Source organism: Vombatus ursinus, unplaced genomic scaffold (assembly GCF_900497805.2).
Source record: "Vombatus ursinus unplaced genomic scaffold, bare-nosed wombat genome assembly UNPS02009205.1, whole genome shotgun sequence".
Lineage (NCBI taxonomy): Eukaryota > Metazoa > Chordata > Mammalia > Diprotodontia > Vombatidae > Vombatus > Vombatus ursinus.
Window position 1 is genome coordinate 9,216,198 of NW_020948983.1, and position 21,252 is coordinate 9,237,449.

The 21,252-nt window shown below is 36.8% G+C and overlaps 1 protein-coding gene across 1 annotated transcript in view; it reads left to right on the forward strand.

Moving 5' to 3' along the window:
- The window catches only part of GPAM (glycerol-3-phosphate acyltransferase, mitochondrial), a 38,871-nt gene extending 18,622 nt beyond the window's left edge, over positions 1-20,249 (forward strand). Inside the window, exons 10-22 of the mRNA XM_027851759.1 lie at positions 1,025-1,124; positions 1,909-2,121; positions 4,704-4,817; positions 5,528-5,613; positions 6,514-6,632; positions 9,245-9,315; positions 10,000-10,264; positions 11,024-11,166; positions 13,176-13,253; positions 16,244-16,384; positions 17,386-17,575; positions 17,888-17,946; positions 18,853-20,249. Coding sequence (XP_027707560.1) covers positions 1,025-1,124; positions 1,909-2,121; positions 4,704-4,817; positions 5,528-5,613; positions 6,514-6,632; positions 9,245-9,315; positions 10,000-10,264; positions 11,024-11,166; positions 13,176-13,253; positions 16,244-16,384; positions 17,386-17,575; positions 17,888-17,946; positions 18,853-18,969 — 1,696 coding nt within the window. The 3' untranslated portion in view covers positions 18,970-20,249. The remainder of the gene's footprint in view (positions 1-1,024; positions 1,125-1,908; positions 2,122-4,703; positions 4,818-5,527; positions 5,614-6,513; positions 6,633-9,244; positions 9,316-9,999; positions 10,265-11,023; positions 11,167-13,175; positions 13,254-16,243; positions 16,385-17,385; positions 17,576-17,887; positions 17,947-18,852) is intronic.
- The last annotated feature ends 1,003 nt before the right edge of the window (positions 20,250-21,252 follow it).

Genomic DNA, 21,252 nt, shown 5'->3' on the forward strand with positions numbered 1-21,252 from the left:
TGTAGCACAATTTTTATATAGCATATTTGGCAAGTAGAAACTTGAAACTTGTTAGGGAATATATCAGTGGAGAAAAAACAAGTAGGAAAGAGAATGACTTTGAATCATCAAATCTCAACTTTAGCTCTTCAAAGTGAAAAGTGCAACATCTGTGTACTTTGAGTTTTCCTTTATCATTTGCAAAGAACACAAATCCAAATTGTAGGAGCTCTGTGAGTGAAAAGGATGACAAGGAATTAATAATGATAGCTAATATTTATATAGCACTTACTTTGTACTAGGCGCTGCTGTGCTAAGTGCTTTACAGTGTTATCTCATTGGATCCTCACAATAATCTGTGCTATTATTATCCTTATTTTACATATAAGGAAATTGAGGCAAATGGGTTAAGTGACTTGCCCTCGGGGTGTTCTCCCTGACTCCAGGCCTGGTGCTCTATCCATCTAGCTGCCTGATTAGCATGAGGTGTAATAACTTGATATTGTAATTGAACAATACTGTTAAAATAAATAGCAGATTATTAACTTTTGATTGTTAGACATGTCATGAAAACTTTTTCCAAATCAGTTGTTATTAGTGATGATTTCATCTGGACAGAGATCTTCTATAAAAACATTTGTTTTGTAGCAAAATATGCCATAAGCAGGCATTCTAGCACTTGGATATTTTATAGAAACTTGCATAAGGATTTGATATTCAAGTGTAGCATAAAGTGCCTAAGCATAAATCACATTGTCAGTTTTGAGAAGGTAAAGATCACAGATAGGTCTCTTTGATTTGGAACCCATTATAATAGAGCCTCTGACATAAACAGTGATAATCTAAGGACTGATGAAGAGTAATGTCAGTTACCAAAATGAGATATTAATTTAGAAACTGGAACTCTTGAACATTTTTTATATAGGCAGAATAGCTCAAAAGATATGGCTGAAATAGCCAAATGCTGAGTATTTGAAAGATTTGAGTTTTGAAACATGAAGTCATCTTTTCTGCATGTAAATTATACATTCTTTCATTTTTACAGTACGCTGATCCATAAACTTGGAGGCTTTTTCATACGACGAAGGCTAGATGAAACATCAGATGGACGAAAAGATACTCTCTACAGAGCTTTACTCCATGGAGTATGTGTTCTCTCTAAAGCTACTGTGTTGGTTACCTGAGAAGAAAGTTATAAATTGTCTTGATATTTTGATTTTTTACTAAAGTAAGGAAGAGACAGTATGGTAGAAGGAATAGAGAGTCTGCCTTGGAGCCAGGAAGACCTGGGTTCAAGTCTTGCCTTTGATGGGCCATAGTGATTCCAATGTTAGTATTGTGCAAGTCTTGCAATTTCTTTGTCCCATTTAGCTCTCTAAGACTGTAAGTTATAGATGAGTTGCCAGTCTGCATTGCTAAATGGAGTTTTCCACAATGGGAGATCCACACATTGATAATTATCAATCCAAACAAAATCCTCTTCTCTCCCCTCCCCCAGTTAAAGAAATGTGAAAGTTGAATGTAGGTTTTATTATTCTGTAGTGCCACCCCCTCATCCCAAGCTAGTTATAGGACAAGTTTTTCTGCCATTACCTTTAAAGATACTCTGCTAGTATATGAATATTTTCTTTTAATGTTTTAGTTTACATAAATTAATTGTGATTAGTATTATGAATAAAGAGTTGACTTGGCAGTCAGGAAGACTTGAGTTTAAATTCCAGTAGACACATCTGGCTATATGACCTGGGCAAACTACTTAATCTCTCACCATTCCAGGTGCGAAGGCTTTAGCTGCAGAGCAGGTGTCAGTCGTCATTGAGCGTGAGGAAATGAAACCAATGAAATTGTAGTTTGGGTTGGAGAAAAAAAAAAACATATGGTAAGTTTTATGATCTTGACTTACTGTTTTGTTTTGTCCTCCGCCCTTAGCACATAGTAGAACTGCTTCGACAGCAACAGTTTTTGGAGATCTTTTTGGAAGGAACACGTTCTCGGAGTGGAAGAACCTCCCATGCTAGGGCAGGCCTCTTGTCTGTGGTAGTGGATACTCTTTCTACCAATACCATTCCTGACATTTTGATAATCCCTGTTGGAATCTCCTATGAGCGGATTATTGAAGGTCACTACAATGGTGAACAACTGGTAAGAATGTCTTTTAAATGTTGAGTAAAAAAATAGTTTTTTGGGGGGAGGGGTGGGTTGCAGTCAGAAGGGCTTTGCCATCTGTACCACTTTCTTGCTTTAATATAGTTAATGTTTTTGGTGTTAATCAGTAACAAGTATTGAGCACACCCTCTTTGCAAGTCAGATATTTATTGAGCTTGTATGGGGTGTGAGGCACTGTGGAAATAAAGACTTGAGGTAGGATCACAACATAAATAAAGATAGTAAACATGTGATAATTTGAGGAGGGCAAGATTACTAACAATTGAAAGCATGAAGGAAAGCTTCATGGAGGAGATAGCAACCTTGAAGGAAGAGAACAGTTCTGAAACTGGGAATCCGAGAGAATACATTTCAGGCATGGGTAGCAGCTTTGTGACTGAAAGGAGTTGGGAGATAGAATACCTGGTTTGGGTAGTTATCTAGTGTGGCTCTAGAATTAATGATAATGATAGTTGAAATTTATATAGTACTTTGGGATTTGCAAAGTGCTTTGTATAATTGTCTCATTTGAAGTGACAAATAAGAAATAAGAATGAAAAGGTAGGTTGGAACCTAATTGTCAAGGGCCTTGGAACACTGGATTGAGGAGTTTGTATTTTATCCTGCTGACGATGATGAACTGCTGACAGTTTGAAAACAAGGAATTGGTTGTTTAGGTGTGGATTCTGTTAACAGTGTCAAGCTGAGAGGGCCAGGAGGATGGTGACAGAAATAGTTTGTAGACTTATATGATATCATGAGCAGCTTTGAGAGAGGAGTTTCTTTATAGTATTGTAGTTAAAAGTCAGATTACAAGGAGTTGAGATGAGTGCAAAGAACTCATGGATTTTTTATTTTAGAAAACATAGTTTATTTCTTTCCAAGCTGGTTGTGGATGTAGTATTAATTCTTTGAGGAAATGTTCTGAGTCAGAAGTACTTCTAAGAAAACTTGGTGTCCTTCTTGTATTGGCTTTTCATTCCTGGGTCTGTACTCCACAGCTACTGGAGTGGCAGCCCTGTAGGGACTGAGTATAGAATTATCTCAAGTGGGAGTGGGTCTCAGTTATGATTGCAAGAAATTTCTCTTTGGAGTTGTTTCTGTACAAGCTCTGAATGCATAAGGACAAAATGAAGACTAAACCACCACTAAAGGAATTTGATATCAGTTTTAGGGATTCACTTTGGGCCTAATTTAGTTTTAAGGCTTTTAAATATTGTTTATCTTCAGTTAGGTGCCAGTTTTGTGATGTCAATGAAGGACATCAGATCACACATTTGATGACTTAGAAACTTTAGAAATTTAATGTTTAAACCCCATTCAGAGGTCAGGATAGGAATCACAGATCCAGACTCTTACACTCACCAGAAGAGTTTAATGTTAAAAATATCCTGCCAACTTCTAGTTACTGTTTATTTTGTAAGTTCTTCTTCACCTGGTCATATTTTTCAAGTTATACCTTTAGCTTTTTGAAATTAAATTTTTTCAATTATCAAATTCTTTTTTTCTCTGCCACCTCCAGGGGGCAGGGGAGGGGAGAAAAACAAGACTTCTAACAAATATGCATAGGAAAGCCAAACAAATTCCCATGTTGGCCATGTCCAAAAATATATCTCAATCTGTATCTTTAGTCCATCACCTCCCATGAGAAGGTGGGCAGCATTCTTCATTTGTCTTCTGGAATTATGATTGATCATTTTGTTTTAAGAGTTTAAGTCTTTCAAAATTGGTTGTTTTTATAATGTTACTATTATTGTATAATAGTGTCCTACTCATTTAACCTTACATCAGTTCATGCAAGTCTTCCTTCCCAGGTTTCTGAAATCATCTATTTCATATACAGCAAATAATACAACAGATTTCCATTACATTCATGTACTGTAATTTATTAAGCCATGCCCCAATTGATGGGCACCCTCTTGGTTTTCCACTATGAAAAGCTGCTATAAATATATTTATATGGATAGAACCTGAATCAAAAGGTATGCACAGTTTAGTAACTTTTGGGGGTGTAGTTCCAAATTGCTTTCCAGAATGACTGGACTAATTTACTGCTTATCGACTGTGCCTGTTTTCCTGCAGCCTCTCCAACACTTGTCACTTAACTTTTTTGTCCATTCTGCTACTCTGATAGGTGTGAGGTAGAACTCTCAGAGTTGCTTTAAATTTGAGTTTATCTAATCATTAATTGGTTGGAACATTTTTTTCTTATGGCTACCAGTGGCTTGGATTTCTTCCTCTAAAAAATGCCTGTTTATAGTAACTTTGACCATTTATGAATTGGAGAATGGCTCTTAGTCTTATAAATTTGAATCTCTTTCCTGTATGTCTTTCTTGAAACTGAGACCTTTATCAGAATTACTTGCTGCAAAGATTTTTCTCCCAGTTCACTGTTTTCCTTCTCATCTTTGTTGCATTGGATTTGTTTGTGCAAATTCTTAATTTTATATGATTTAACTTAGACATTTTATCTTCTGCCCTTTTAGCTTTCATAAACAAAACTGCTACTTTGGCCAGACAAAGAATTTGTTTTAAGAGTTGTTTTGCCCAATTTTATTTTTTTCTTGATTACTTGTCAGGGTAAACCCAAGAAGAATGAAAGTTTGTGGAGTGTGGCAAGGGGAGTCTGTCGTATGTTGCGTAAAAACTTTGGCTGTGTTAGAGTGGACTTTGCACAGCCATTCTCCTTAAAGGTGAGTGAGAAACATCAAGATACTGTGCAAGATGGAGTGGTGGGCTTTTTACAAGATAGTTTCTGCATTTGGTTACATGCTAATTCTCTATAATCTTGTATTATAGTATATGTGACTCATGTACTACAAAGTTGATTGGTGAAATTGTTACGCTGGCTATCACTGTTAATACTGTATGCCTTTTCTATATAATTAAAAAAAAATTTGGAATTTGAATTCCCTGTAGGTGATGATAATCAAGTGGGGGAAAATGAGTTAACTGATAAGTTCCAGTTTGATTTGGAGGCTGTCTTAGGTCAGTGGTTCCTAACCCATGGGCTGCAGATCATTGAGGGGGTGAGTTCATGAATCCAAATTTGCACCAGCCATTCTTATTTTATATTTTCTCAGTAAGTGGAAACCAATGCTACAGCTAATATCACTTGGGGTTACATGAAATTTTTAGACATTCAAAGGGGTTTTCATAGTCAAAAGGCTGGGAAACCACTGAGCTAATTTAGCATTGCAAAATGTTAATTTGCATTTGGTTTTATATTTAATTTAAATATGTTGTTTTATAGTTCTTTCAAAGACTAGATGGATATATTTCTCATTATGCTGAGTGTCGTGGTTCATTGGAAAACTGTCCTTTTCTTAACTTATAACTTGTTTTCTAAAAACAAAAATTAGATGCTGAAATGAGAGTAAAATATCATGGTGTAATTTTATAGGAATACTTAGAGAGTCAAAGTCAGAAACCTATGCCTGCCCCGCTTTCCTTGGAGCAAGCTTTGTTACCAGCTATACTTCCTTCAAGGTAAAGTTTTCAGAATATTTGGTTTATTATTAATTTAGAGAAATGAAAATAACTTAGAAAAAGTTTGCATTTTTTCATTGTCTTTTTCCTGTAATTTTTCTGATGGCCTCAGATAAGACTTTGAATCTCATTATTGTCTTGTTATGAATGTTTTATTATTTCTAGAATATGTTCTTGAACTAAGGGTTCAGTTAACATTTATGAATTATCTGTAGATGAGTATATAAGCTTTTTGTCTGTGGTTTAAATTAGTTCTAGTAATAGGTTTTGCATATTGCATGTTAATTCAATTTGTAAAATAACCTTGCTGTTTTAATTTCACAGAATTTTTCATCAGAACAATTGAATAAGGCCTTGCTTTAGGAGCAATTTCAAAGTTGTTGAACTCTGAAGTGTGTTTTACTGAGATTGTCACGGTGTGCTTCTTGTTGCAAGCATTCTTGGATGAAGTGTTACTGGGATGAGTGACACATAGTGATAGTTTAAATATATGTTACATTTCTTGGGTATAATATTTAAAGCTAGATTCATTAGTTTGTTAATGCAGAAAAGCATCTTGGTTTTAGGAACTGAGAAATTTTAAATCAGTTATCCATAGGGTTTGATGACTTAGCATGCCTTGTAACTTAAAGTGCATTTTATTTCTTGCTCTAACTGTGTGCAAGACAAAGGAACTCTTTTTAACTTGCTTGTAAGGAGATTGCATACACTGTCATACATGGTCACTTTATGAGCTGTTTTACCTAACTTTTAAGTAATAAGGGGTGGGTTAAATGCTAGGAGCAGATGGCGTATACAGTCATGACTGATATAAAAACAAAAACTTCAATAAAACTTTTTCTTAAAGTTGGGACTCATTAAATATTCATTTGAAAATGTAAATTGAAATTTTTTCTTCAGACCTAATGATGATGCTGCTGATGAAGGTAGAGAGGCTACAGTTAATGAATCCAGAAATGTAAATGATGAGCCATCCAGGAGGAAGTTAATAGCAAATCTTGCTGAGCACATCATGTTTAGTAAGTGAAATGTCAAAGCATTTGAAACTGAATTGTATTTTGTTTTATTTTAAAGCTTAATTGATTTTATTTGGCTTACTTGGAGTCATATGTTTCTGTATGTGTTTTTGGGACTTTTTTTTGATGAGTTAGTAATTGTTTTCATATTCTGCCTGTAAATTTGCATTATACATATAGATTGTCATATACATCTATTAAGGTAGATTTGCTTTAGATTTCCAACTAACTACATCATGAACTATTTCTGGTTTAGTAAATTCAGTGACTGAGTGTCTTATGTGAGTTATAATAAGTGTTAAAAATGTAATATTTTTCTTCTCATTCAGTTTTTCCTGAAAACATCCTACTTGGAGTAAAAGTTAAATGAAATGAACCGTGTGGGCTTAGTCCTACAGACAATTTCTCTTATCTGCAGACTTTGTTTGGGCCCTGGAGCTTTTAGGTCTAATTTGACATTAAAGATTTTGTTATAGGAAACATGCTTAAGATGATCACAGGGTCCTGTGTAAGTATTTTGTGCAAACAGGCTTCAGAAAATTATGAGACACATAAAAATATAGCCATAAGAAACTCCTCTTTCTCTCTTTCCACCAACATCACTAGCTGGTTGAATTGTCAGTCACCTACTGGCTAATCAATTATGGTTCTAATGGATTATTATACCTAGTTGAGTGGACTGATGTTGATTGATGCAGTACCCTTGAAGGATCTCCTATTTCCATTCCCTTCTGTTTATTTGACATCTCAAAGCAAATTCTTTGCTGAGGGCAAAATGGTACAAATTTGAGCTGTACTCTGAGCAGAGGAAGAACGGAGGACATTACTAATCCCTCATTTCAGGTTAAACATGTCATAAGTAATTGGAGTTGGGATGGTGTGAGGATAGCCTGCTGGGTCATGGACCTCCCCATATGGAGCAATGCCACCAAAATATCCAGTGTGATTGCAGCTTTGGCTATGCAATTACTATTCATACACAAAAAGACAATGATATATCTATGTGGGAAAGCTCTCCTCTTCCTTTAGTTGGATGAGCTGTGTGTTTTTAGTAACAGTCTTCCCTGGTTTGGGATGCAAAGTCTAATCTTTTTTCTAGTTTTCTCAACTATATTGTATTTTTTACTGCTTTTGATGGAGTCTTTAAATTAATATACATAAAGAAAATGAGGGTGAGTAGAAACTTGAGAATGTAAAAATGGACTTCTTGATGATGCCAGTAACATTGCTTCTGTGACTTTTATTATTAATATTACAGTATAACTATGGTCTGGGAAAGAATGAAAAGGACTTGGTGGTTTAAAAGAAATTTGCAAATAGATATGTTCAAGAAAACATTAAAAAAAATTGGTTACTGGATGTTATAAACTTCTGATCTACCATTGTTTAGTATAGGTGAAGACTGTTAATTTGATCCACTTAACATCTTAAACACCTTCTGATAATGTCCTTCTTCCCATTTTTTCATGTTCACTTATCTGTTTGATTTGTAATTTGTGTTTTTGCATATTACGCCAAATGTTCTTTTATGAATTACAATAATATGCTGAGAAAAATTTAAACAGCAGGCTATACCTGGAAGAATGGTGAAGTCATGGAGGTATAAATGAAGTAGATGAGAGTCTGGAGCAAGTAGCATTATATGAAGTATTATTCTCCAGTAAAGTTTCTTCCTGTATTGATAATTTTGGAGGGACAGTATGGTGAATTGGGATCAGAAGACCTAAATTGAAGTCTCAGCTCAGCTAATTTCTAGTGATGACAAAAGTACCTAACCAGTTCAAAGAATATTATCCCCATTTTCAGGTGAGGAAACTGAGGCCTAGAGGTTATCCCATAGGGCTATTAGGAAAATACTTTGTAAGCCACTGTGTACCTATGGATTGTTGTCATCCATTTAGTAAGTGCTTACTATGTACTTCACACTTCTTAAATGTATAGGAAATAAACAGAAACGTTGGATGGCATCAGAACTCAAGGAATTTATAATCTGAGTGAGGAAATACAAGGACGTAAATATGCTACAAATTAGCATGTAGGACTTACATGAGAGTAGTACAAAGTTCTGTGGGACTGTTTTCTTGGTGAAACTGTCCTTCATTTTAGGGGTATATCAGGAAACAAAGGAACCAAACCCTTTTGAAGAGAGTATGTACTGGATCCACCACATAACTGACTCTTCTTTATGTTGAAGAATATTTTATAGCTAGGCTTCAGTGTTCACACAGAACCTATCAGTGATAGACTTATAATAAATTTGCCAGTAGCTTGTTTATCATCCTTAAATATTTTTTATTTAAGGCACAGATGTTTTCTAAGTAAAGAGGTAGCTGGTGGCTCAGTGGGCAGAGCACTGGGCCTGGAGTTAGGAAGACCTGAGTTAAAATCCAGCTTGAGATACTTCCTAGCTATGTGACCCTGGGCAAGTCACTTTACCTCTAATTTCCTGACAGAAGGATCCACTGGAGAAGGAAATGGCAACCACTCCAGCATTTTTGCCAAGAAAACCCCATGAGCAGCTATGTGGTCATGAACAGTTGAACACCACTTAACAACATCAAATGTTTTCTAAGTTATGCTAGAAAGCTTTAGTCTTTTTTTTTTCTTTCTTCTAGCTGCTAACAAGTCATGTGCTGTTATGTCAACACACATAGTGGCCTGTTTACTACTCTATAGACACCGGCAGGTAAGTCTGTAATGTTTTATACGTTATAAAATATTTGTTAGAATTATGTCTAACATATTTAATTAACATTTAATTGAACATCTGCTGTGTATTCAGCCCCATGTTAGGGGCTGTGAAATACGAAAGATAAGAGTAGGACAAGTTCTGGGTCCCCAAGAAGTTCAGTCTTGTTGAAGAATTGCACAGTGTGCTTGTGGAACAGAATATAAAATCAGAAGCTTTTTGTGTATGATAAATGCTTAGTACTGAAGAAGCTATATAGAATTCATTGTTAATGTTCATAGTTGGGAAACTACTTGAATTTACATTTCTCTCTTCCCAAAGTGAGGAAAACACTGTCCAAATTGCAGATTGTTTTAAATAGTTTTTTCCCTTTTTTTAACCTGAATTCCGATGACATGTGAATAGCCATTGGTCTTTCCATCTATGGCCTTGTGGGTGACCTACACTTTTTATATTTTACCTGCTTTGTGACCTGGCTCTATGGAAATTTGTTGGACTTTTTTTTTTTATATGTCATCTGACCCTATTTCTATGTGTCCTAATGGTGAGGTTTGGTTGCTCTTTACCTAGGGATGACATCACAAAAAAAACAAAGCAAAAAAAACCCTTAAATATTTTTGATATCTTGGCTTTTCAAGACAGTTACCTTAATTGTGATTAGGCTTTTTTCTATTCCTACAGGGAATTGATCTTTCTACGTTGGTAGAAGACTTTTTCATTATGAAGGAGGAAGTGCTGGCTCGGGATTTTGACCTGGGATTCTCAGGAAATTCAGAAGATGTCGTCATGCATGCAATACAGCTTCTGGGAAACTGTGTAACCATCACCAAGACCAGCCGAAATGATGAATTCTTCATTACTCCAAGCACAACTATTCCTTCTGTTTTTGAACTTAATTTCTACAGCAATGGGGTGCTACACGTCTTCATCATGGAGGCCATTGTGGGTTGGTAGATCCATGGCACATATTAACTAAGACTAGAGAAGACTAAGTTTTAAATGCCAAAACAGAGCCTCATGGTTTAAAAAACCAAACAGCATAATTAGATGTTGTCTCACTGTGGTAGAACTGGGCTGAAAAAAAAATAAGAAAAGAAAAAACTCATATTATATTTAGTTTACTTAGCAAGTATTTATTTATCACCTACTGTATACATAGTACTATGATGTGCACTGATTGAAACAGAGAAGGAAACAAGAAACCAGCCCTCCAGGAGCTTTCATTTTTGTTGGAAGACAGAACGAGATGTACACATAGGAAATGTTTAAATAACAATGTAAGGCAGAATGTGATGAAATGCCTACATATGTAATACAGATAATATGCGTGACAAAAGTTCAGACAAGGGGAAGCTTATAGGATCAGAGTTGGAAGAGGCCCCTGAGGCCATCCTGCTTAGGTCAGTATAGGCTGAAGTGGTTGGGGAAGGAAAGTTTCATGGAAGAGAGTGGGAGCTGAACTGACAAAGCTGAGCTAGATGTGCCTGGGCATGCGGGTTGATTCACTTAAAATTCAATAAATATTTCTGTGGAGACCATTTTCTTAAGTAACATTGGTTTGCGGTTCCTGTCTTATTTTAGACACTTAAACAGTTGGCCAATTTAGTCATATTATTAAGCTGAAGGATTAATCTTGTATTGCTTTTCTAAGTTTCTTTTAGAAAGTTCAAGCTCCTGTTTCTCATTTTTGTTTTCGTTTGTTTAGCGTGCAGCCTTTATACCATCCTGAATAAAAGGTGCTCTGGGGGTACTGGAGGTGTATCACCCAGCATGATTAGCCAGGAACAGCTTGTCCGTAAGGCTGCTGGCTTATGTTATCTGCTTTCTAATGAAGGCACCATATCACTAGTAAGTAAACATTTAATCGTGGCATCTGTTCCTGTTTATTTCCTTTTCTTGAAAGTGTTCTTGAAAAGATTATTGCATTCTTTTTCTTATTTTTTTTTTCTCTTATGTTATAGCTTTTTATTTCCATCTTGACACCTGAACAAAATTCATTATATATGTTGGTTTACAATCATCATTGTACACAACTGTGGAAATAATAAATTTAATTGATAAGACTATCAGTAGAGGCTTTATTATGAATGCCTTTTTGTGACCTGGTGGTGACTGTAGCTTCTTGAAGGCTATGCCATCAGACCTCAAACTCTTTTTCCAGCAATCTGGAAAGGCTTTGAATATAACCTAATGATAGATCACTTTAGGATCAAATATAAAATCCTCTGTTAATGTGACCTGGCCCATTCATACTTTTCTAAACTTGTTGGACTTTATTCTCCTCCATGAACTCTTGTGATACAGCTAAACTAGCCTCCTTGTTGTTCCTTGCAATTGACATCCCATGTCTCATCACTGTACCTTTCCCTCAGCCATCACCCATGCCTGGAATGCTCTTTCTTCTCACATACCTCCTTTTTTTATGTTCAGCTCAGGTTCTTTTTGCAAGAAGCCTTTCCTAGCCCCCTTTGTTGCTTAGTGCCTGTTCCTTTTGAGATTTAACTTTGGTCTGCTCTTTATCTTGTATGTACCTGTTTACATGTCTTCTCCACTCAAACATAACTTCCTTGAGGACAGTGACTTTTTTTTTTTTTTACCATTTTTTCTGTTTTTCATGCTTAGCACAGTGCGTTGCACATAGTAAGTGCTTAATAAATGCTTGTCGATTGATTGTTTGAACAGTATTTTGTAGAAGAACCATTACAGTTAAGTTCAGAGAAGTTCATCACCAGATTGGCTGACAAGGTGATAAATTTTTTGGCCATAACAACTCTCAAATACTGCTAAATTAGACAGGTGTTTCGGTTTGTGCCAATGGAAGGAGTACTATGTGTTCCAAGTTACAGAACCTTGAAGCAGGGCACTGTGTATGAATATGCTTACATATGTTCTCTTGTTCTTGGTAGACTTGAAATGAATGTTTTACATTCCCTAAACACTGATGCTAATACCATAAATTAGAGCTGGAATTAACCATAGAGATGGTCTAGTTCCGTTCTAGCATTTTACAAATAAGGAAACTGAAGACCAGAATAATAAAGTTAAACTTTTACCTTCTAATAGAATGTAAGTTGTTTCAAATTGTAGTAATTGCCTAATTTTGTCAGTGTGGTACCAGGTTCTTAGAATGAACATAATTAAATAAATATCTGTTGAATTATTTTATTTTGGTGGTTTGTAATCAATAAATATGTGTACTCAAGAGTGATAACTATGCCACAGTGATCCATTGATGACCACGGAACATTCTAGACTATATTTTATCCTCTTGTCCTTCATCTTATATGAAATATAATGAGGATCTCATTGGAGAATTCTTTGGGTACTGGTACGTGATTTTCTGTGTGTAAATTGAGGTATATCAGCAACGGAAGGGAGGTGGAAGGTTATACTCTTTAGGCTGGAGATGGTTGTCTTCTTTTCCCTTATAGAAGTTTCTGCATGTTTCACTTCCCCATCCATAAGTGGTATATAGTCACCTGATGTTTAAGGTAATATTTTCTAAGGGAAGGTCTTTCTTAAACAGAAGAAAATGTTGTATATGTTCATTCTAAGCAGCTTCTTAGCCTGATCCATTTGTTTGGGAGAAAATCAATTTAGTAAGGACCCAAGTACACTTGGTGCTGTGGAAGATGCCAATCTGAATAGTTAAACAAGAAACCTTCTTTTTTTCTTTTGGAGCTTACGTTCAAACAGAAGGGGGTGATTTTGAAAAAAAAATGACTTGGGAATAAGTTACGATTTGCTTTTGTCTGGTGGTGTTTAAAAAATATAAAGATAATGTTTATTAGCTACCTGATAAAACACTTTGATAAAAATGTGCAGAATGTTCACTTCTAAAATATTTTTCTTTTCAGCCTTGTCAGACATTTTACCAAATTTGTCATGAAGCAGTGGGAAGGTTTATACAGTATGGAATTCTTGTAGTAGCAGAGGTAAGATGAATCATTTATCTTTATTTTTGGATCTGGCTCCTTGTCCTCTCCACCGTTTACTTTCTATGTTATCTCCTTATCAGTAGCGCTATGTAGAGGGAAAATCTTAGCCTGGAATAACTAGATTGTTAGTACTAGTTTTTACAGTATTGTGGGCACAGTATGAAAGCTACCTTGATGTGATCCATGACCTGTAGAACTTTATGTTCTAAGGTGAGATACCATGCATATATCATTCTGTTTTGTGATATTCCTCTGGCATAAGGGAATCTTTCCTGGGAGGACGGAGGTTCCCCAGTACTCAAGCCCCAACCAGAGATGCGACTATCAAAAGGGAAAGTCCCTATCTGGGGACCTGGTTTAAATGCCGTGAATAATGTTATAACAATGGCAGCCCAGCTAATGTTCAGTTTTATTGACAAATAATGAAGAAGAATGGGGGCGACGGAGGGGAGAAGGGAACTTGATATATGGGTCAGACATCTACATATTAACAAGACTAAAACCCACGTAAGGGTGGTGCTGTGTTGGAGAGCACAGAGACATAGGTCCATTCAGGTGGTTTATGTAAGTGGCAAGACTTGGTACTCTGGGAGTGGCATGCTTCAGGGAGGGGAGATTTGCTCCTGAGGAGGAAAGACCTTCTCCTGGGGAGGGGAGAGTTATTCTAGTGGAAGGGACATATACTCCAAAATAGCCTTCTGAGAGTGGAATACTTAAAGCCCTGTTTTAGGTGACTGCCTAGACCTGGGTGATTTGCATGTCAAAGTTCAGAGAACAAAGTTCAGGAATTTTACATGGGTGCAGGGGAGGAAGACAAACTGGGAGTTGGCAAGTAGCGTTTTTGGACACACAACTATCCATGCATAGATTCTATAAGGTACAACCTCCCTTATGGGGAGTTTGTTATGGTGGTCTTACAACATGTATGCATATGCAGTGTAATCAGTTGTTTTTTCACTAAGTAACCTCTTCTTCCTTAAAGTTCACTCAATCCTTAACTACTTCCCAGTAAAATTCTCTTAGCTACTCTCAGCTGACCTCAAGGATACTCTTCTTCTTTCCTCAATGTGTTCAAAACTCGACTTGGTCTTTCTCACATCCCCAACTCCTATCCTCATACTGTGGAACCTCAGAACATGTGTTGATACTCTCTCAAAGATCCTAGCCTCCCAGTTCCTCAACTTAACTCATTTCTTTGTGGCCTACTCCTCCATCTCACCTCAACTGCACACTGATTGATGTGTGATTTTGCCATCATCCACAGATGCACCATTCCTATGTTCATGAGTTCTGAAATTCCCTTTTCTGATCACAGTCTGTTGTCATTTCACCTCTCCTTCTCTCATTTTTGTCCTTACCATACCTTTCAGTCCATTGACCCCTCAATTCTTTCCCAAGCTATAAACTGTACAGTGGCTACCTTCTCTTCCATTCTCCACCTTGACCCTGATCCCTTAATGAACCTTACTTTCTCTCCTTATCCTAATTCCCTTGCTCCTCTCATCCTCTTGCTGCTCTTGTCTTGCCAAGCCTCAGCCTTGGATTATTCTCATCATCTTTTACTTTCACACCATTCACATGCTGATGAATGAAGCCAGAAAAAGTAATGAAACAATCTTGACTAGATCCACTACAGATTTATGTTACATAATCTCATCTAGGTCCTCATTGTGGTAAGGCAATCTTTTGACACCTCACTAATTGGCTCACTATCACATGGTAGTTTTTCTAAACTTTATCCTTCCTTAAACCTCCCGTTGCTTCTGCACTGTCCTCTCAGCTACTTCATATTTCACTGAAAAAAGTGAGACTGTTCCCCGAGAGCTTCTCCTTCTCACCTCCTCCTCATCTCATGTCACCTAGGTGCCTTCTCCAGCTATCCCCTCCTTTACTCCTATCTCACATGAAGAGATGGCCCTTGTCTTTGCCAAGGCAAAGCCCTCTACATACACAAGAGACCCCATTCAATCCCATCTTTTCCAGCAGATTGTCCCCTCTGTTATCCACACTCACTTTATTTTTAATTTCTCCCTATCTGCTGACTGCTTCCCTGCTGCTTACAAACATGTCCATGTCTCCTTTATCCTCAAAAAACCCTCACTTAATTCATCCTTGCTAGCTATTGTCCTGTGTCACATTCATCTTCCTAAAGTACGAGTCCCACCATGTCACCTCATTATTCAGTTCTCTATCATTTCCAGGATCAAATACAAAATATGGCTTTCAGAGCCCTACATTACTTCCCACCTCTCGCCCTTTCCAGGCTTTTTATACTGTCCTCCTCCACATACTCTTTGAGTGACTCTGGCCTCCTTGCTGTTCCTTACATAAGACAATCCATCTGCTGACTGCATGCATTTTTACTGGCTGCACCTTACACCTGGAATTCTCTCCCTCCTCCTCCTCTCTGCCTCCAGGCTTCCTTCAAGTCCCAGCTAAAATCTCACTCTCTGCAAGAAGCTTTCTAGTGCCTTCCCTCTGTTGATTTTTCTCTAGTTTCTCCTTGTTGATAGTTTATTTGTACATAGTTGTTTGCTTGTTGTCTGGCCTATTAGACTGGGAGCTCCTTGAGAGCAGAGACTATCTTTTAACTTGCTTTGTATCTCTGTTTCTTAGGTGGTACATTGTAGGTACTTAATAAATGCTTGTTGACTTGGTGACTAACTGATTAATTTTGATTTCAATTGTAGTTCTATTGATAGGGGTGTTATGGTGAATGTAGGCAAACAATTTGGGGGGCAGGATTGATTTCAGAATTATTTTACTTACTTTGGTTAGTTTTTCATAGGAATTTTAGCTAAGAAGCTGCTTCAAAATAGATAGAGAGGTTTGTAGCCTGGATCAGAGAAGGGTTCAGAAGGGACCAACAAACCTGTAGGTGTTGGTTGATTTAATTGGAACTCAACCCTTAAATATTTTCCTTTTTCTGTGTTGTATGTCTGTGCTTAGTGATCTCTGTTTGACTGTTGCACTTCTTTCCAATTTAGCAAGATGATCAAGAAGACATTAGCCCTGGTCTCACAGAACAGCCCTGGGACAAGAAACTTCCTGAGCCTTTGTCTTGGAGAAGTGATGAAGAAGATGAGGATAGTGATTTTGGTGAAGAGCAGAGAGATTGCTACCTAAAGGTATTTTTGTGTGAAATTTTGGAGTCTATGGCAGTGTGATGTTGGTGCAATTAAAAATAATGGCTCAGTTTATCAGTGTAAAGAAAATAAAGATTAGAAAAATCTGGAAGAATAGTATGTGCATAAAATCTTTTTGTTGATGGAAGGGTGTGTGTATGTGTGTGTGTGGGTGTGTCTATATGTGTCTCTGTGTGTCTACGTATATGATTTTTGCCTAGGTTAGGTACTGAAGTTTTCCCTTATTCCCCAGGCATAAGTGATCCTTTTGCGAGTTCCCATAGTACTTTGTATCTCATATGAACTTCCACACCCTGCTTTCTGGTTATTTGTGTCCAGAGAGATCATAAATTCTTTGAAGGCAAGGACAACATCATAGTCATCTTAATTCCCCTCAGCCTCTAGAACGTTGCCCTGTATAGACTTAGCGCTCAAAAAATGGAATTGCACCAAATTTAATTCTTTTCATTAAACGATTCTTAAAGCACTTACTATGTACTTGGCATTCTGCTTTGCACTGGTTCCATGACAAAAATGAAATGGCCACCTCCAGGGAGCTTACTACATTCTGTTGAATTGAAGCCTGTCCTTGTATCACATTCCTTGTTGCTTGTGAAAGTCACCGATTTCACATCTCTTCCTCTTACATGAACTCCAGAAGAACTGGCTCCAGGGGTCAGTATGGGGAAGTAGTGACATGGAAGTATCATGGTTCTGGAATTTGGTTTAGGCTCCATATTGGTTAGTCTCTGCTGGCACTATTTGGGTACTTGACTCAAAGATATTGTTGTTAGTTATTAATCCTTAGTGTCCTACTTCATGGCTGATGATTTCTAGTAAGTATATGTGTGTACAAAAATACCTTTTTTTAAAAAGTGATAAACAATATGGTGTCTTTTCTAGATTCAGCCTGTTTTTGAGTGGCTCTCTTAGTTATCCAAACAATATTCCTTTGAGATTCAGTTTACTTGTTTTTTAATAACTTTTCCTGTTATATTTTCCAGGTGAGCCAGTCCAAAGAACACCAGCAATTCCTTACTTTCTTGCAAAGCCTCCTCGGGCCTTTGTTAGAGGCCTATAGCTCAGCTGCCATCTTCATTCATAACTTCAGCGGCCCTGTCTCGGAACCAGAGTATCTGCAGAAGTTACACAAATACTTAATAACTAGAACGGAAAGAAATGTTGCTGTTTATGGTATGTCAAGTCATTTTTTTGAGAGGGGGTGAAGTTGGTGATAGAAATGGGGAAAGTAACTTTTATACTTTGATTTGTGAACATGATTTTAGAGTGTTGAAGCAACAGATAAGAAACTTGAATCCCAGAAACAGCGGCATGATTTGGTGAAGAAAGATGACAACAGTGGCCGAGCTAGGCACAGAGCTCTTACGATCCACAGGCTAGGGCTTTTTCCCTTCCACCATACTGACTTTCTGCTGATACTGGAAATCTAATGAGACCATGTTTCCCCTCTTAACCTCAATGTCTTCATTCCCCTTCCATACACAGCTGAGAGTGCTACGTATTGTCTTGTGAAGAATGCGGTGAAAATCTTCAAGGATATTGGGGTAGGTGTCCATTTCTGATATTGCAGAAATTTACTTTCAGTTTCATTCCACATGTTTTTAGTTGTAACTATAACATAAGCTACCCCTGCAGTTCTTGGGGGTGGGAGATGGGGATGGTATGTATATATGCTTTTTCAGGGTGACAAAGACATTTGTGAATGGCAGTGAGTGAGGACTATTTTATAGAATATTTTTTGGCCCATAATCTTGCTCCTTTCAAATGCTATTTCTCTTTAAGGCATCTTTGTAAATAACAAGTCTGTATGTCTTTAGCATCACACCAAAAATCGGCTAAGTTAGCAATTAGATTTGGTTTTTACGTTTACTTTTAAAATATGATTATCACTATTTCTATTACCATGTGGCCTCACCTTAGACTTGCTGCCATTCACTGTTATGTGTAAAATCAGTGAGGGGTAAGGGATGGCAGGACTGACTGATGATGAGAATTTTTGAGTCTATTGAAGTTTTAAGCTGCTGTTTTCAAGGCTATGTTCTGAAGGTTATTCATTCACAGTTGAAAGCATTCTCTGTTTGCTCAGATTTTCTTGAAATATTTTTTTCTGTATCTTTTCTTTGCCCTTCATATTCTGCTTTGTATTATACTTTATACTTGTACATGTAAAATGGAAGCTCCTTGAATACAGGAAATGTTATTTTCCATTTTTGTATCCCTGGCACTTAGCACAGTATTTTACTGTAATAGACAGCTAATTAATTTGAATTTACTCAAAGTAATAGACTAGTACAAAACTGTTGTTATTCAAAGTGGGGATTCACATTTCCTTTACCTTTGATGTCTTCGTGGTTGTTGAAGTGGCCAGGCCCCATAGGGTAAGTGGAAGGTCAGAGTGGAACAGAGATGTAATATGAGAAATTAACATGATCTGTTTCCTTTTCTTTTAGGTTTTCAAGGAGACAAAAGAAAAGAGAATATCAATTTTGGAACTAAGCAACACTTTTCTACCTCAGTGTAACCGGCAGAAACTACTAGAATATATTTTAAGCTTTGTTGTATTGTAGAAGAATGGTAGCACCTTTGCCTAAAGAGAAAAATACAGGGGGTGGGGGGTGGTGAGGCCAGCACAGTCTCCAGGACTGGCCCAACAGTTTGAGGTGCCATTATGTGGTAGGACCTTATCTGACTGGATCCACTGGAAGACAAGTGCCTTCTTCCCTCCATGGATTTGTGATAATCCTGATTCTGTGGTAATATAATAACCTACAGTTAACACTTGGATGTAGCCTCAGTTTGCAAATCAAAATAAGTAGACTTAAAAATGAAGTCTCAGTAAAATATTTTGGATTTTATTGAATAGCTACATTTTAAATAACTACTTTTAAAGTCTAATTACTGTGACTTTTGCAAAAATGTAGTGATAAGCAAAACCCCCAAGTGTATTTAGCAAACTTAGTGCTTTCAGCAAATCCACTAGGATTTTAATGCTTTTAAAAATAAGTTAAAATCATCCAATTCACTGACTTTTTTACTATCTTTAAAAAAAATAGAGTAATATAATTTTTCATATATGCACCTTTTATTTGAAAGCTCTTTAACAATTGAAGGGACTAATGCAAATTGTAGCCTGGGATCAATGTTGTTTTCTTTGGGGTCTGATATAGAAGGTGTTTTAGAGCTGCATGAAATGAAATAATAGCTTAGGTCAAGAAATTAAAATCATGATAAATAACATAGCAGGGAATAAACCAAGTAGGCAGAGTTCAAAAGGACCTGGTCGAGTATCTTTCACTTTTGCAAAAAGTGCCACTGAGTTTTTATTGACCATAGTATACAACTAATCATTCAGCTAGTGTTCAGGACCTCCTGTTTTATATTCTTCATGAGGTATGCACCTTTCACAGCAATGTGTCTCTTTACTTCTTTCTGAAGTATGAAGGAAATTGCCACCTTCTGGATTGTCCAGAATGGACTTATTTCAGTAGCATCTGAGTGCTTCTTGGGAGGCTCCCACCCAACCATGGATAACTTAGCTTGGCTTCTCCTCAGTTGATGAAATCTGAGCCTACAGTGCTATGGCTGGAGGGCTGCTGCCGTATGGTGGACACATTTGACTTTGTGAAAAACCCATGGTTCTTCAAAATTACAGGGAAATTACATGCCAAAATGTATCATGTTAAATGTTATTGAGACCACACAGTGGCAAATAATTATGAAAGGTTGTCTATTTGTAATAGGCATGTGCCATTTTGTTAGTAGACAGCATAATTGTATGTTAATTGCACTAATGGTGATGTTCCCTTAAGGATAATGTGACATTAAAATGTTTTGTAATGGCTTGCTACTCATTATCTCCATGGTATTATGAAATTGAGTTTTTTTCCCAGTGAATGTAGTGTATAGCCTTTTAATCTAATGTAAAATTACCGAGACTTGTTAATATTGACAACTTTGGTTTTAAACACTATTTAATAGTATCTCTTGAATGATCAGGGATTTTTGGATACATGTTAATAACTGGCATTACACAAAACTTTTCACTTAAAATGCCCAACAGTGATGCTGTAATCTTGTAATCCTTCTTCTTAAAGAGTCAAATTCCAAGTTAAATCACAACTTATTCTTCAATAATGTTTTCTGGAATACTAAGCAAACGGTTTTTTTGATAGTACACTAATCTAAAGTGTTTGTACCTCCTTTCTGGTCCTCTTGTGTTCCAAACCACTGTTCTAGAGGGGCGTGATGATGAAATTCATATTTTAATCTTCAAGATTATTAGCCAGGCTAGCAAGGAATGAACACATTTGCATTAGTTAGGACACTGCACTTGGAAGAAATACTTAGGGAAGCTTCCTTTTTTTTCTTAGTTTTGTTTTATATCTTGGCAATCAGACCTTTTTTTTTTTTTAAAGTTCTTCTTAAGGGATTTGAAGAAAGCCAGTGAACTCTACCCTTTTTTTAACTACCCAGATTTAAGTTCAAGACTTTCCCAGTTCTGTTGTAGTTTGCTGATAAGCTGATGTGGGAGATCCACAGCACAATCACTCCAGCAGAGATCTGCTGTGTACAGTGTAAGCTTGCTTTGAGGAATGGATAATAATAATTTGTCTTTTTGTTTCCCGTTGATACATTTAGATTCCACCTGTCCGCCCCTTCTCTCCCGCCTCCCCCCCACCCCCACCCCCACCCCCTGCCCCATGTCTTTTTTAGAAGTCCAGTCAAATGCTTTGGAAAGTGAAGCCAATGATCTTACCACTTAACTAAATCACTGTGAACATAATTATGCATGCTTTTTGTTATTAACAGGTGCTTTGAAAACTTTTTAAGAAAGAAAAATCTCAACCAAA